General features: G+C 29.2%; 1 protein-coding gene across 1 annotated transcript in view; it reads right to left on the bottom strand.

Annotated features, from left to right (window-relative positions):
• The window catches only part of LOC142321937 (zinc finger SWIM domain-containing protein 5-like), a 424,904-nt gene that overhangs the window by 61,666 nt on the left and 349,849 nt on the right, over positions 1-13,389 (bottom strand). Inside the window, exon 2 of the mRNA XM_075360468.1 lies at positions 1,508-1,616. Within this exon, the coding sequence (XP_075216583.1) occupies positions 1,508-1,616 (109 nt within the window). The remainder of the gene's footprint in view (positions 1-1,507; positions 1,617-13,389) is intronic.

Here is a 13,389-nt window from a genome sequence, read left to right as displayed (position 1 = left end):
CTGAATCCTCAGAATAAAAAGTACAACCACCAACTATTCCACCAAGAAGTGGTAGAGATCACAGTTTATGTATATAGTGCGATTAAAAGCTTGCAATTTACTGAGAAGAATGGAAAATCTCTCGGTTAAGTCTTTGATTTCTTCGCTTTTTTTAACTTAAGTAGTTTGTCCATAAGAAGTACTTACTGAGATCGTGGTAAAATATGATTTTCATGTCGATAGAGCAGGACGATACAGGAATCCCTAAGTGAGAAACTAGTATTTAGAAAATGTCGATCTTTGATTATTTCTGCCTGTATATTCTGAATTCATAATGATTTCACTCTTAAATGTAACTTTGGTTACATTTTAACTTACTAATATAGTAAATTCGAACCGTTTACGGTTAGCCGAAAAATCGTTAAAGAATTTTTGTTAACGAGCTTGAAGGATCTGTATTTATGAAAATAGCAGTCCCCGATAATACGTGGTTGGCGGAGAAATTAAATACACTCAACTTTGAAACTTTATAAAATACAAAACTATCTAAGTGATATAAAAAAAAATCATACCATCTTTTCGACAATTTTTTTCTATGTTTAATGGTATTAAACGGAACCTTTTTACAATTTTTAAAACTGTTTTGTAATGGTGAAGACAAAAAAAAACACCGTTTTCTGAACCTTCTCTCGCACACCATGACTTACATCACTTGCCTTAAAATACATTCAAAACCATTGAAATAAAATTTTTACAAAAGACAGCCCATTCTATTAACTTATCATCTCTTAAATACTAAACCTACATCTTCAATCGTTTAAGAGCTGTTATTTAATTGGTAAAACCATCAAACAACTTCAAACTCATTATTTATAACTTTTGCGCCGACAGTAATAGGCAGTGGGTATGAAAGACTAGCGTAGCTCTATTCCTCTCTAAATTATTTTGTAGGTTCTAAATATTAGAATAGAAAAAACTAATAGCTGAAGTAAAATTAATTTCATCGATAATTATTTGGAATTTCTTCCTAATCTAACGATCTTTTATGGAAAAATACATTTCTGTACTTTTTCCAATTAATTATAATATTAACACCATGATTCATGTTAACGTACGAGAAAATATTTTCTTTATTATCGAATATTTATTTCCCGAAAAAGTTACGACTTATTCTGAGTCGATACGAAATTTTTGTTCTGAGAAGAAAAATGTTCTTAATGTACATATAACTCTAAGAAAATAAAGTAAAAAATTATTTAAGGAAAAAATTTCCTTTATCGAATTAATCTATAAAGGAATAAAATTAATTAAAAATATATACTGCCGATTTTAACATACTACCATTTTTAGTATCTTTAATAATATAAGAGTGCTTGAAATTCATTGTTAATTATGGATTCACAAATATCTCGCATCGGAAGCTAATTATAACTTTTAATAATACAGAAATAATTTATTAATATAATTAAATATAACATTATAATGCATTTAAAGTAATAAATAAAATAATTAATTAAAGGATACAAACCTGTCAAAGCTGACTGAAACCTTGTATTTAGTATCGGGTTCAGGATTATAAGGTGGTGTTGTCGGGCTAGTCGCACGAGGGGTGGACACTACACCGCTCAAATGGAACCCTGTAACAGACAACACACAATAATCTCAACTATGTGTCAACTCTCTATTAATTACATACACAATACAATGCTATTCGCATTACTTGAATACATATAACATCTTCTCTTTAAACTAAGATGTGGCTCTAAATTATAATATCAAAGATGAAAGCAAATCAATTTTTTTATCTTATTAACTAATTAATTATTTAAAAGTAGTCTTTCACCACGAAATTTTATCCATATGTTTACAAAAAAAAGAAGAATTCAACTTTCAAAAGAACGGTTTACCTAACGTTATCCTTTCTGTTCATTACAAAACCAATTATTCTTCAATATTTGAAACTGATATTGTAACGGAGCAACCCCGCTATCAACATACACTCAAAAATTCTGTGCAAAAAAACTATTTAAAATAACACATTTTAAAAGGTTTACATAAAAAATGAATCTCTAAGATAAAAAATCAAATACAGGAATTAATACAGAAAAAACAAAACTAAGAGTATTATTTCTTTTCTCAACCTAAGGTAAAGTGACAATTTTTTTTTTTATCATATCAACTTGTGTCCTTAATTGTAACTCTTAACACTTTATTTCCTTTAATTTAAAGAGTTTTAAGACCCCCGCCCTAGGGGTTAGAGTTTTTTTTTTTTTATTATTGAATTAATATTCATCGTAATTATTTTTTTACAATGAAAGGTTAATAATTATTAATAAATCAATATATTTAAATTAAAAAAAAAAAAAAAAAAAAAAAAAAAAACAGTTAAAAAAATCTGCTGTAGACACCAAATGACTTCCTTGTACATCTGTTAAATTCCATTTACACATTTTTTTTTTTTTAAATGCAACGTACTTAAAATTTTGTTTCATTAATTTCTGATATTTTCTTTTATTATTACTGAATTATTATTTATCGTAAATTTTTTTTACACTCGAAGGTTGAATTAGTAATAAATCAATATATTTAAATTAGAAAAAGTTAAAAAAAAAGAGATGATGTCTGATTCGAACCGATGTGCCCTTGTAAGATCCAAATATTTCATTAATTAAAATTTCTTTTGACTGTAACTCTGGAACCAATGAAAATAAGTACCACTTATGATATATCGTCGAAAAGCTCACAATGAGGGATTATTACTGCAGTTAAGAAAAAGTCCAAAATCCAATTTTTTGGATTTTGACTTTTTTGTACAGTTTTGATTCAGTCGATTGCAATTAAAAGGGGAGTGCATAATTAGATGTTACAACAGTCCCAAATTAAAAATTTCATCATCCTATAGCTAATCATTTTTGAACTACGCGAGATACATTCGTAAGCACAGACGTCACGCCGAAGCTAGTCAAAATGGATTCAGGATGGTCAAAATGGATATTTCCGTTCAAATCTGGAAACCGATTTTTTCGCGATCACAATACTTCCTTTACTTTGTACAAGGAAGTAAATATCAGACTGCATGATACTAGCTTCACGTAAATCGATTTTAACTATCGACCAAATTTAACTAGTTAATCTACCATTAATTTATACTATTAAAGTATAACAGGAAACGAAACGTTTTAAATTATTTAAAATTGCGCACACAAACACAATAATCTAATGTAATAGTAATATTTTCAAATCAGATAAAATCATTGCAGAAATAAAAATAATCCTAAACAATAGACAAGTATACTATGTTCTGAATCTAAAAAAACATAACTTGATAAACACCTTTTGTTTTCGTGCTAGAATATTCATCACAGACAACTTCCTGACTTATCCGCCTGAGCTGAATTAAAGATATATCGTGCGCACACGAACATGCTCACGAGCACAAATGCATGTAGTCAGATATACGTGCTTACGATATCACCGTGCATACGACATGAAATAATACGTACTTTAAATAATTTATATAATATTGTATTTGATATAAATAATTTATAAAAAAGATAATAGAAAAAACCCTCCAATATATATACACACAGAGTTTATATCCATATTAATTTGCTTTCTAAATGTTTCATTAAAAAGCAAATCATTTGAAATAAAAAAAATAAAAACTTTAATATTTACGACAATAAAGAACTTTCAGTGATTTAGATTTACTTTCCTTTATGTAACCGAATTATGGTGCCAAAAAAATTTCATAAAAACGGTTATTTAGATCAAAGTAGGATAAATTTTTTTTCTACTTAACGTAAGTTTTGTTAATATCCGACACTTATGCTACTATTAGGCTAATCTATATAAGGGTAAAGGTGACAAATACCTAACAAAAATCTTCTAACATTTTAACTACATTAAATTTTAAAGAAAATGAAGTAAGGAATTGATTGGAGCAACATCCGTGTTCTTAAATATTAAGAATTATTTGAAAATTCTTAATATTAAGGCTCAGCTCAATTAAACGGGATAAAAAAAAAGTTTTGATAAATTAACAAAATGTATTGTAAAGTTAATTTAATTTAGAGTGGTAGATTATGCCTGAGAAATGATGAATTCTACTTCCATTAATGAGTCGGTGAAGGAGGTGAAGAATGCTTTTAAGGGTATGAAAAACAATAGGTCACCGGGCCCCTGTGGGATACCCATTGAGCTGGTTAAGAATGCTTCTCCACTAGGAGTGCTGGAAGCAATTGTTGATTTTTTCACTGCTTGTCTTAAGGGCGACGACATTCCGCATGAATGGAAATTAGGAAATATAACATCTATATTTAAAAAAGTTGATAAACTGGACTGTACAAATTACATAGGTATCAGTGTGACAAGTTCAGTGGGTAGACTGCACTAGCAAATACCTAACAAAAATCTTCTAACATTTTAACTACATTAAATTTTAAAGAAAATGAAGTCAGGAATTGATTGGAGCAACATCCGTGTTCTTAAATATTAAGAATTATTTGAAAATTCTTAATATTAAGGCTCAGCTCAATTAAACGGGATAAAAAAAAAGTTTTGATAAATTAACAAAATGTATTGTAAAGTTAATTTAATTTAGAGTGGTAGATTATGCCTGAGAAATGATGAATTCTACTTCCATTAATGAGTCGGTGAAGGAGGTGAAGAATGCTTTTAAGGGTATGAAAAACAATAGGTCACCGGGCCCCTGTGGGATACCCATTGAGCTGGTTAAGAATGCTTCTCCACTAGGAGTGCTGGAAGCAATTGTTGATTTTTTCACTGCTTGTCTTAAGGGCGACGACATTCCGCATGAATGGAAATTAGGAAATATAACATCTATATTTAAAAAAGTTGATAAACTGGACTGTACAAATTACATAGGTATCAGTGTGACAAGTTCAGTGGGTAGACTGCACTAGCGGGTATTAAAACAGAATATTGAAGTTTAGATGCAGGAATTAGAGGAAGAGAGTGATTTTAGACCTGGCTGTTCTTGTGTAAATAATTTTTTCTACGTAAAACATATTATTAAAAAGTCATTATTTACAATAATGAGCTACATATAGAATTTATTGATTTGAAAAAACTTATGATAGTGTTCCTATTAAGTATCTTTGGACAGCTATGAAAGATTGTGAAGTTAAGGAAATTTATATATTTCCTTAATGAATTCGTTGTCACTAAGGGTTTATGGCAGGAATGTTGTAGTTCCCCAACGTTACTTAAAATTTACTTGCAGAAAGCTCTTAAATACTGGATCTATGAATGCGGTCAAACGGGACTTCTGATGGAAGAAGACTATATTTAAAATTTATTGTTTCTAGACGATCAGGTTATTTTAGCAGAGGATAAGGGTGATATTTTGTATATGATGGAGAGTTTAATTACTGAATACAAGAAGTGGGGACTGGAAATTAATGTAGAAACGACACGGTATATGGTGATCGGAGAAATATGAGGGGATTTAGAAACGTCATTAGGAACCCTGAAGCATTCTCATGAATTTAAATATCTTGGGATAATATTAACATCTAATGGAAGAAATACTACAGATATTATGAATAAGATTATAAAGGGAAAATAAAGGGATTATAAAGGGAATTGGCTGCATTCGGTTTTGTGGAATAAGGTCCCTCAATGAAAAATAAACATAATATTTTTGAAACTTTAGTTGAAAACAGTGTAGGATATGGATCTGAGTTATGGTTCTACATGAAATGATGAAACAGAGACTGACTGCTGTAGAGATGATGTATTGGAAGAGATGTTGCCAAGTTACACTGATGGGGTCCAGACAGACTGCCTCGTCAAGTTTGGGAATGGCAGCCATCAAATAGAAGAAAGATAGAAAGGCCACGGAGGATGTGGGGTCATGATGTGTGAAGAGTATGGAAGAGCGTGTTTTGTTGGAAAGAGCGACCCGGGATAGGAATTCTTGTAGCGTAGGATGCGGGACATGGCTGTAACGGCTGTATAGAATATCGCTAAAAATAAAAGCTAATTTTAAATTTAACTTTTGGGTTTCAATTCGAGTTGTAACAAGTATTTAGGTCACTACGATTACATTAATATCCACGTTAATGTTAATGTCCACGATTGGTCCATCTGAATTTCGTTAAAACTAGAACACCAACAACCAATAATAACTTCTTAGGCTAATCATGCGAAACAAAAAATCCAATTAAAATAATTTTAAGTACTCTGCACACATTATCATTATTTGGCGTTCATTTGGGTATACAATAAAAGAATTTAATTTTGTGTACATAAATTCAAAGGGAAAGATAATTTTTCAAGTATAAAATAACACAAGATAAAAAAGATACCTGTTAATCATTTTCTAAGCTACACAAATTATATATGAGAATTTTATACAATTCATTCGATATTTTTTCTGAATTTTAAAAACAACAATGCATTTCTAATATAAATAATTTGGTAAACAACGTTTAAAATTGTGGCTTAAAAAAACTAATCTAGAGAGAAAGAAAAGCTATTTTTTTTTTTTTTTTATTACAAATCATAGGTTCTATTTCCTCATAAAAGAACTCCGCGTGATTTTATTTATTTTGTTAGAAATCCTGTCAATTTAAAGAATCTCCTACGCATCTCTACGACTACGGGCGTGGGAGAAATAACTATATAAAGTACAAAAATGGATCATTTTCATACAATTAAAAATTATTTTTTTTAATTACTCGAACTCCACGAATATGTTATGTAAAGTGCTTGCTATTTTTCCCCAAAAAAAGAAAAGAAGTGTACATATATAAATAATTATATATAATAAATGATTTATCGTGTACTTCATGATTTCAAAGACAAAAAGCATAAGAATTGGGAGGGGAAACCACCAGGGTAAATAAGTTGAAGACAGCAATCATATCACAACTTACAATTCATTTCTGAAAGTACTCGTAAAATAGCCAAAATTATTATTTAAATAAATACAACATACAATAAAATTCTGACTTTAATTAATTAATTTCTAAACGTTTGACGATGCTTAGAAATTAATCTATTGTAAAAAGTACATTTATATCAAGTTTTTTTTTTTTTAACGGGAGGATTAGGCAATTTTGAAGGACACTTAAATCTATTACAATAATAAAGTCAACACTTTAAAAATATTGTGCTTGAATTAATTTCAGAAGCATTTCTGTCGACTGAAAAAGCAAAAATAAAACTTTTATCAATTATGTAGTCGATTATCGAACAAATCTTAATTGATTCTTTAGAAAAATTAATAAAAAAAACCCCTACTTAAATGATAAAAGAATTATAATGAGAAAACATATTTCATAATAGTATACTTGTACATCAAAAAAACAAAAAACACATAAGTTCTATTTTTTTTTTTTAAATAGAACTGAAAGTGACTTCTTATATTTTGTATTTTTAATCCATATTGAATGTTCTCTCGGCGTATAACAAGTAGAAATCCATGAACAATGATAAATTTATAACCTATTCATTCCGATAAATTCGCTGAAAATTAATATAATAATACATTATTATATATATATATATATATATATATATATATATATAAACTTCCATCCTTCAAAAATACAAGAATAAAACTAAACAATGTAGTACAAAAATAAATTTGTTTTTCTAAAATAAAGAGCAAAATCAATATACCCGTTTCTAAATACAAAATCAATATAAAAGAAATAAAAATGGATTTACCTTGGAATAATACAATTAACAACGGTAATAATTGAAAAATTTAGCATAAAGCGTGTTTTCGTTCTTTGTACACGGTAGTCATAGAAACCGATTTTTAATTCACAGAATAATTACTTTTTTTTTTTACTGCCAGACTTTTAAAAAAATTAAATGACTAATAATAAATAAAATGAAAAATCAACGTATAAAATAAATATAAACGAGCTTAGTTTATAAACGCAAACTGACTGTGAAATTAAAATCAAAATTTAAACAATACTTAAAGTTTGCTTAAATCGAGAAGGTAAAGTAAAGTTGGTTACAAGATAACCATTTAGATGGAATTCAGTAAAAATCAAATCAAATCAACTTATACAACTTTGAACCGGTAAAAAAAATGTTAATGAATTTAACGACAAGCAGGTTTTATTGAAAATCGACTAGATCGGCAGTTAACCGATAAACAATTTCGTGCTCTGTTTTATAATTTTATTATATTTATTTCAAAAATTGAACTTATACAGAACTAATGAATCAATAAATAGTAGAAACCAACATTTCACCGACAATTCACTAACGATGTTAAAGAATAGGACAAATTTTATTAAATTAACTCTTATAATATTTCATTTCTTCCATTTAAAATACGCGTTTACCTATGAAAAATTTAATTTGTCGCTGACGTTTTTGTTGTTATTTTCAATTAAATTAATTATCACTAAAAACATTTATCTTACAATGCTTCCAATACCAACTTAGTAATTACGAGTAATTTTTTTTAAGTTAGGCGTAAAAATAAACAAAAGTATAAATAAAATAAAATAAAATCAAAATAATGTACCGTAACCACATTTTGCTAACTCCATTCACAGGTTATTTCCTAAAACAATTGTCATAGCGTAATCATTGATGGATTAATAGATGGTATTCTTTAAAAAATGTAAATAAGGGAATTGCTAATACGTCAGTTAACGTTTGAAAGAACTTGGCAACTTCGGACGGTGTTGTTTAGTGCTCTTAAAACAGAGTTGAGATCAAGCCCGCCACCATTGGCCATCAGGTTTTCAACCGAGTACAATGTACTTAACATTTCCGGCTGTTTTAGAAAAATTACAGATTAAATAAATGGATTAGTTATAAAATGATCTACCTCAGATTTTTAACTTTTTGAAACTTGAAGGTCGCCTGAGCTCAAAATTAATCTTTGGAATTCAGTGCATATGTTCGTTTATGTTTATACGACTTTATATCACAGAAACTGTTCAACATAACATTTGACGCGGTATCACCACGTTGTATTTAAGGAACTGCTTATTACCTTATAAGTATTATTTATCTTTTCTTATTATTTTAATTAAATAAGAATATTTGAATGGTCTATCAAAATCGAAAATTTTACAATTTTTTTTAGTTTACCTAATACTAAAAAAATATCAGAAGTATTAATAAATATATTTTTAATAAAACATATACCTAAGAAGTGAAGTTTATAATTTTACTTTATTATTTTTATTTTTTCTATTTGAAATATAGTTTATTGTTTTCTTCTAACGTGAAGTGCACATACTCGTAACGGTATACCTATTGCGCGGCCAAATTAAAATCACATACGGAGAAAAACGAACTACTGACTATTCCACCTCCCGTCGAATGCACACAGTGTAAAGGTATTGACTGACTTGTATAGTCAGCGTCTAGACACCACCACCCCTTAATACAATGTTTATCTTTTAAAGTAATTTTTTTGCCAAATTTGATCTGATTACTTCCTTTGCATTGTTTACTACACTAAATTGTTATCATTTACTTATTATGTATTCTTTCACTCACTCTCTCTCTCTCTCTCTCTCTATATATATATATATATATATATATATATATATATATATATATATACATATATATATATATAAATTCTATTAAATAAACCACCTAGTACAGAATATTGAGATAAAACATATCTTACCTCAATTTTTCATGAAAGTACTTCCGCGGGATCCCGCATCCTGTCATGATTAAAATAATTCCGTTTTTGCATAATGAAGTACTTCAGCGGGACCCCGCATCCTCAATCATGATTAATATAATTTCGTTATTGCAGAATAAAAATATATTTAAAAAATCTGATGTAGACACCACATGACTTCCTTGTACGCCTATTAAATTGCATATACACATTTTTTTATAATGAAATGTACGCAAAATTTTATTTTTTTAATAACTTCTGATATCTTTTTATATTTCTTTTTTTTATTGATACAATTGAATTATTATTTACAATCAGAGGTTAATAATTATTAAAAAGTCAATATATTTAAATTAAAAAAAAAGTTAAAAAAAAGGAGAAGAAATCGGATTCGAATCGATGTGCCTTCCCCTTATAAGAGCCAAATATTTCAATAACTAAAATTTTATTTGGCTATAACTTTTGAACCAATGAAAATAAGTACTACTTGGGCTTTTTTGGACACTTTTGGTTCAGTCGATTGCTATCAAAAGGGGAGGTACACAACTAGATGTTACAACAGTCCTAAATCCAAAATTTCAACATTCTACGACTAATCGTTTTAAGATATGCGATATACATACGTACATAAGGACGTACACAAAGAGGACACGCCAAAACTAGTCAAAATGGATATTTCCGTTGAAATCAGAAAACCGAAATTTTTCGCGATCACAATACTTTCTTTACTTCGTACATGGAACTAAAAAAAAAAGATAATTGCGTATTAATTTATTCAAGCGCTGCTATCTGTTGCAGTTTTTATAAGAACGTCTCCTCAAATATTATCCAATGGTTTATAAAATTGAATTTTTTTTGCATTTATATATATAATATTTATTTATTTAATCGTATTTAAATATAATTTAACAGACAGGAGGAATAATATGATACTTAAAAAGATTAATTTCAGTATAGTACACACACACACACACACACACACACACACACACACACACACACACACACACACACACACATATATATATATATATTTATCTATACAGTATGCTAAATCTTGTAAGCGTAATTTTCGAACATATTGGAAGGAATACTTCAGACGCGAGTGAAAGAACTATGTTATTACAGCGCTAGAGTGGGGTGAAACTCACACGAACGCTTCCATGAGGATGTGTTATCGTGTCTTTCTGCGGCATTAATCAACGTTGCAAAGTGTTCGAAAACCGAGCAAACTCTTATACCAAATAACGGTTCCAAATTTTATGCACGCCCACAACACCCGCTCAAATAAAGATATGTACCCAGTAAGCAGAATGAACTACTTCGCAGCAACCAACTACACACTTGATTACTTTTTATCTAATTACTGATAGAAATAGTGTTCAATTAATACTTTTACTGCAAATACAAAAAATGATTTTTTTTTTTTTTTAATTTGTAAACTTTACGACCGAAAGGTTCGAATAAACAACTGTATAACGGGAATAAACTGCGAATACGTTAATAAGAAAGTGAAAAGGAAATTCTAAAAGAACAACCGCATTATGGAAGAAGAGTTTTGGCAGCTGGTGGAATGTCCACTTTAGACGATCGTCGGAATAATCCAAAGCATATAATGTCCAAAACTGTTATGAAAAATTCATATCAGAAATTGAAGAATTAACTTCAGATTATTTTTTTTGCATTATATTTTTAATGTACACATCTAATCCAATAATATACACAAGCTATACAACCTACATACCAACCTATATAACAAACAAAAAGAACCGAATGAAGTTAATATTATTACAACGTTATGGACTGTATTTTTACTTATTTTTGTATTTGAAATTTATCATAAACAATATATTTTTATTTTTTAATAATTTTTTGAATTTTAAAATAAAATCATTGTTGTCTGTTTATTGGTTTATTTTTATTAAAACTCCGTTTTGAATTAAAATTGTAAATTAAATAAACAGAAAGGTAAATAAAAAAAAACCATATACATACTACTTATTAAAAAGAACGTGTATGAAAATAGTTAACTGTACGACGGTATTACAAGTATTGTATGCATAATAGCAAGTTAGTATAGCTAGCTATATGCCGATTACCGTAATCTATTATTGAACCGAGATTAATAATGCACGCTGTTGTCGATCGCAGCCCTGAGCCATTGATTTCAGATACGATATTTTAACTGAATCGAACAATCGATATTGTGACATCAAATCAAAACTTGCAGATAAAAGATATGGGAAAATGTTGGATAATAGTACAGGAACAATCTACATTCTGAGGGTTCTCAAAAGGAGACAAATAACACGGATGAAAAAAAAATTTAATGTTTCTCAATTTAAAGTGTGAAACCATTTCTTAAATTTTCTTTTTGCGTACGTTACAGATCTGTATATACAATTTTTCTATCATCCTTACTTTCAAATAAATTACGCTTAAAAAAAAATTAAGGGAAAATAAAGTTAAGAACTAGTAACATTTATAATTTTGCATGGCCATACCTGTGGTAGAATGGCTTTAATGATGCTTTTCTTTTATAAATAGCCTCAGGCACATCCCGAATTAATGTCCAACAGCAATCGGCTAGCATGTTAGTATTCCAATTCCCTTTATAGTGACTTTCCATCACTAAAATCTGGGTGGAAACATTCACCGATTTTGTCACTTACGTCTCTGAAGTTGTCCGGGAAAAAATCCAGATTTGAGTGGAGGAAATGCATTTTAAAAGACATATTACATCCCACAGTTCTGTATGAAGTAAGAAGTTGATTAACAATATCGTGGTAATTGTCGGATTTTTGTTTGCCGAAAAAACGTTCGAAAACGTCTTTAAATGAAGCCCAAGCTGCACTTCTACACATTCTGCACTTTCTACATTATTTAACATTGCGTTAAATGCATCATCTTTCCATGCAGTGACTTTCCATCACTAAAATCTGGGTGGAAACATTCACCGATTTTGTCACTTACGTCTCTGAAGTTGTCCGGGAAAAAATCCAGATTTGAGTGGAGGAAATGCATTTTAAAAGACATATTACATCCCACAGTTCTGTATGAAGTAAGAAGTTGATTAACAATATCGTGGTAATTGTCGGATTTTTGTTTGCCGAAAAAACGTTCGAAAACGTCTTTAAATGAAGCCCAAGCTGCACTTCTACACATTCTGCACTTTCTACATTATTTAACATTGCGTTAAATGCATCATCTTTGACCAACTCTCTTATCTGAGGACCAACAAGTTTACTTCTTTAATTTTTCTTTCACTTACATTCGGAAATTTCTACCTGATGTACAAAAAAATCCGGGACTATCCTTCTTCATTGCTTTTACAAAATTTTTCATTAGTACTAGCATAAAGAGGGAGTAAAAATTTTTTGGGTTCAACTAGGGCTCATGAATAACATTTTTCGCATTTGGGGTTAAGTTGTCTTGTTTTTTTCCACTCTTTGGTAACATAATGTTTATCCCTAGCTCGGCTGTCCCATTCGCAAAGAAAACACATGTAATTAGTATAGCCTAACTGCATGCCTAACAAAATAGCTACAACAATCAAATTACCATATGTTCCAGTTATGTTTTTTATAATTTATTTTTTCAAGAACGTCTTTCATCACATCGTATGTCTCGTTCAAATTAATACCATAAGCAATTGGTATCGAAGGATATTTTTTACCGTTGTGCAGTAGAACCACTTTTAAACTATACTTGGAAGAATCTATGAAAAGGCGTCAGTTCTCCGGTTTATGAACTTGTCCTAAGTGCAA

The sequence above is a fragment of the Lycorma delicatula genome, chromosome 3 (genome assembly GCF_047948215.1).
Source record: "Lycorma delicatula isolate Av1 chromosome 3, ASM4794821v1, whole genome shotgun sequence".
Taxonomy (NCBI): Eukaryota; Metazoa; Arthropoda; class Insecta; order Hemiptera; family Fulgoridae; genus Lycorma; species Lycorma delicatula.
The sequence above is the reverse complement of the archived record's forward strand: the minus strand, read 5'-3'. Positions and strand labels throughout refer to the sequence as shown.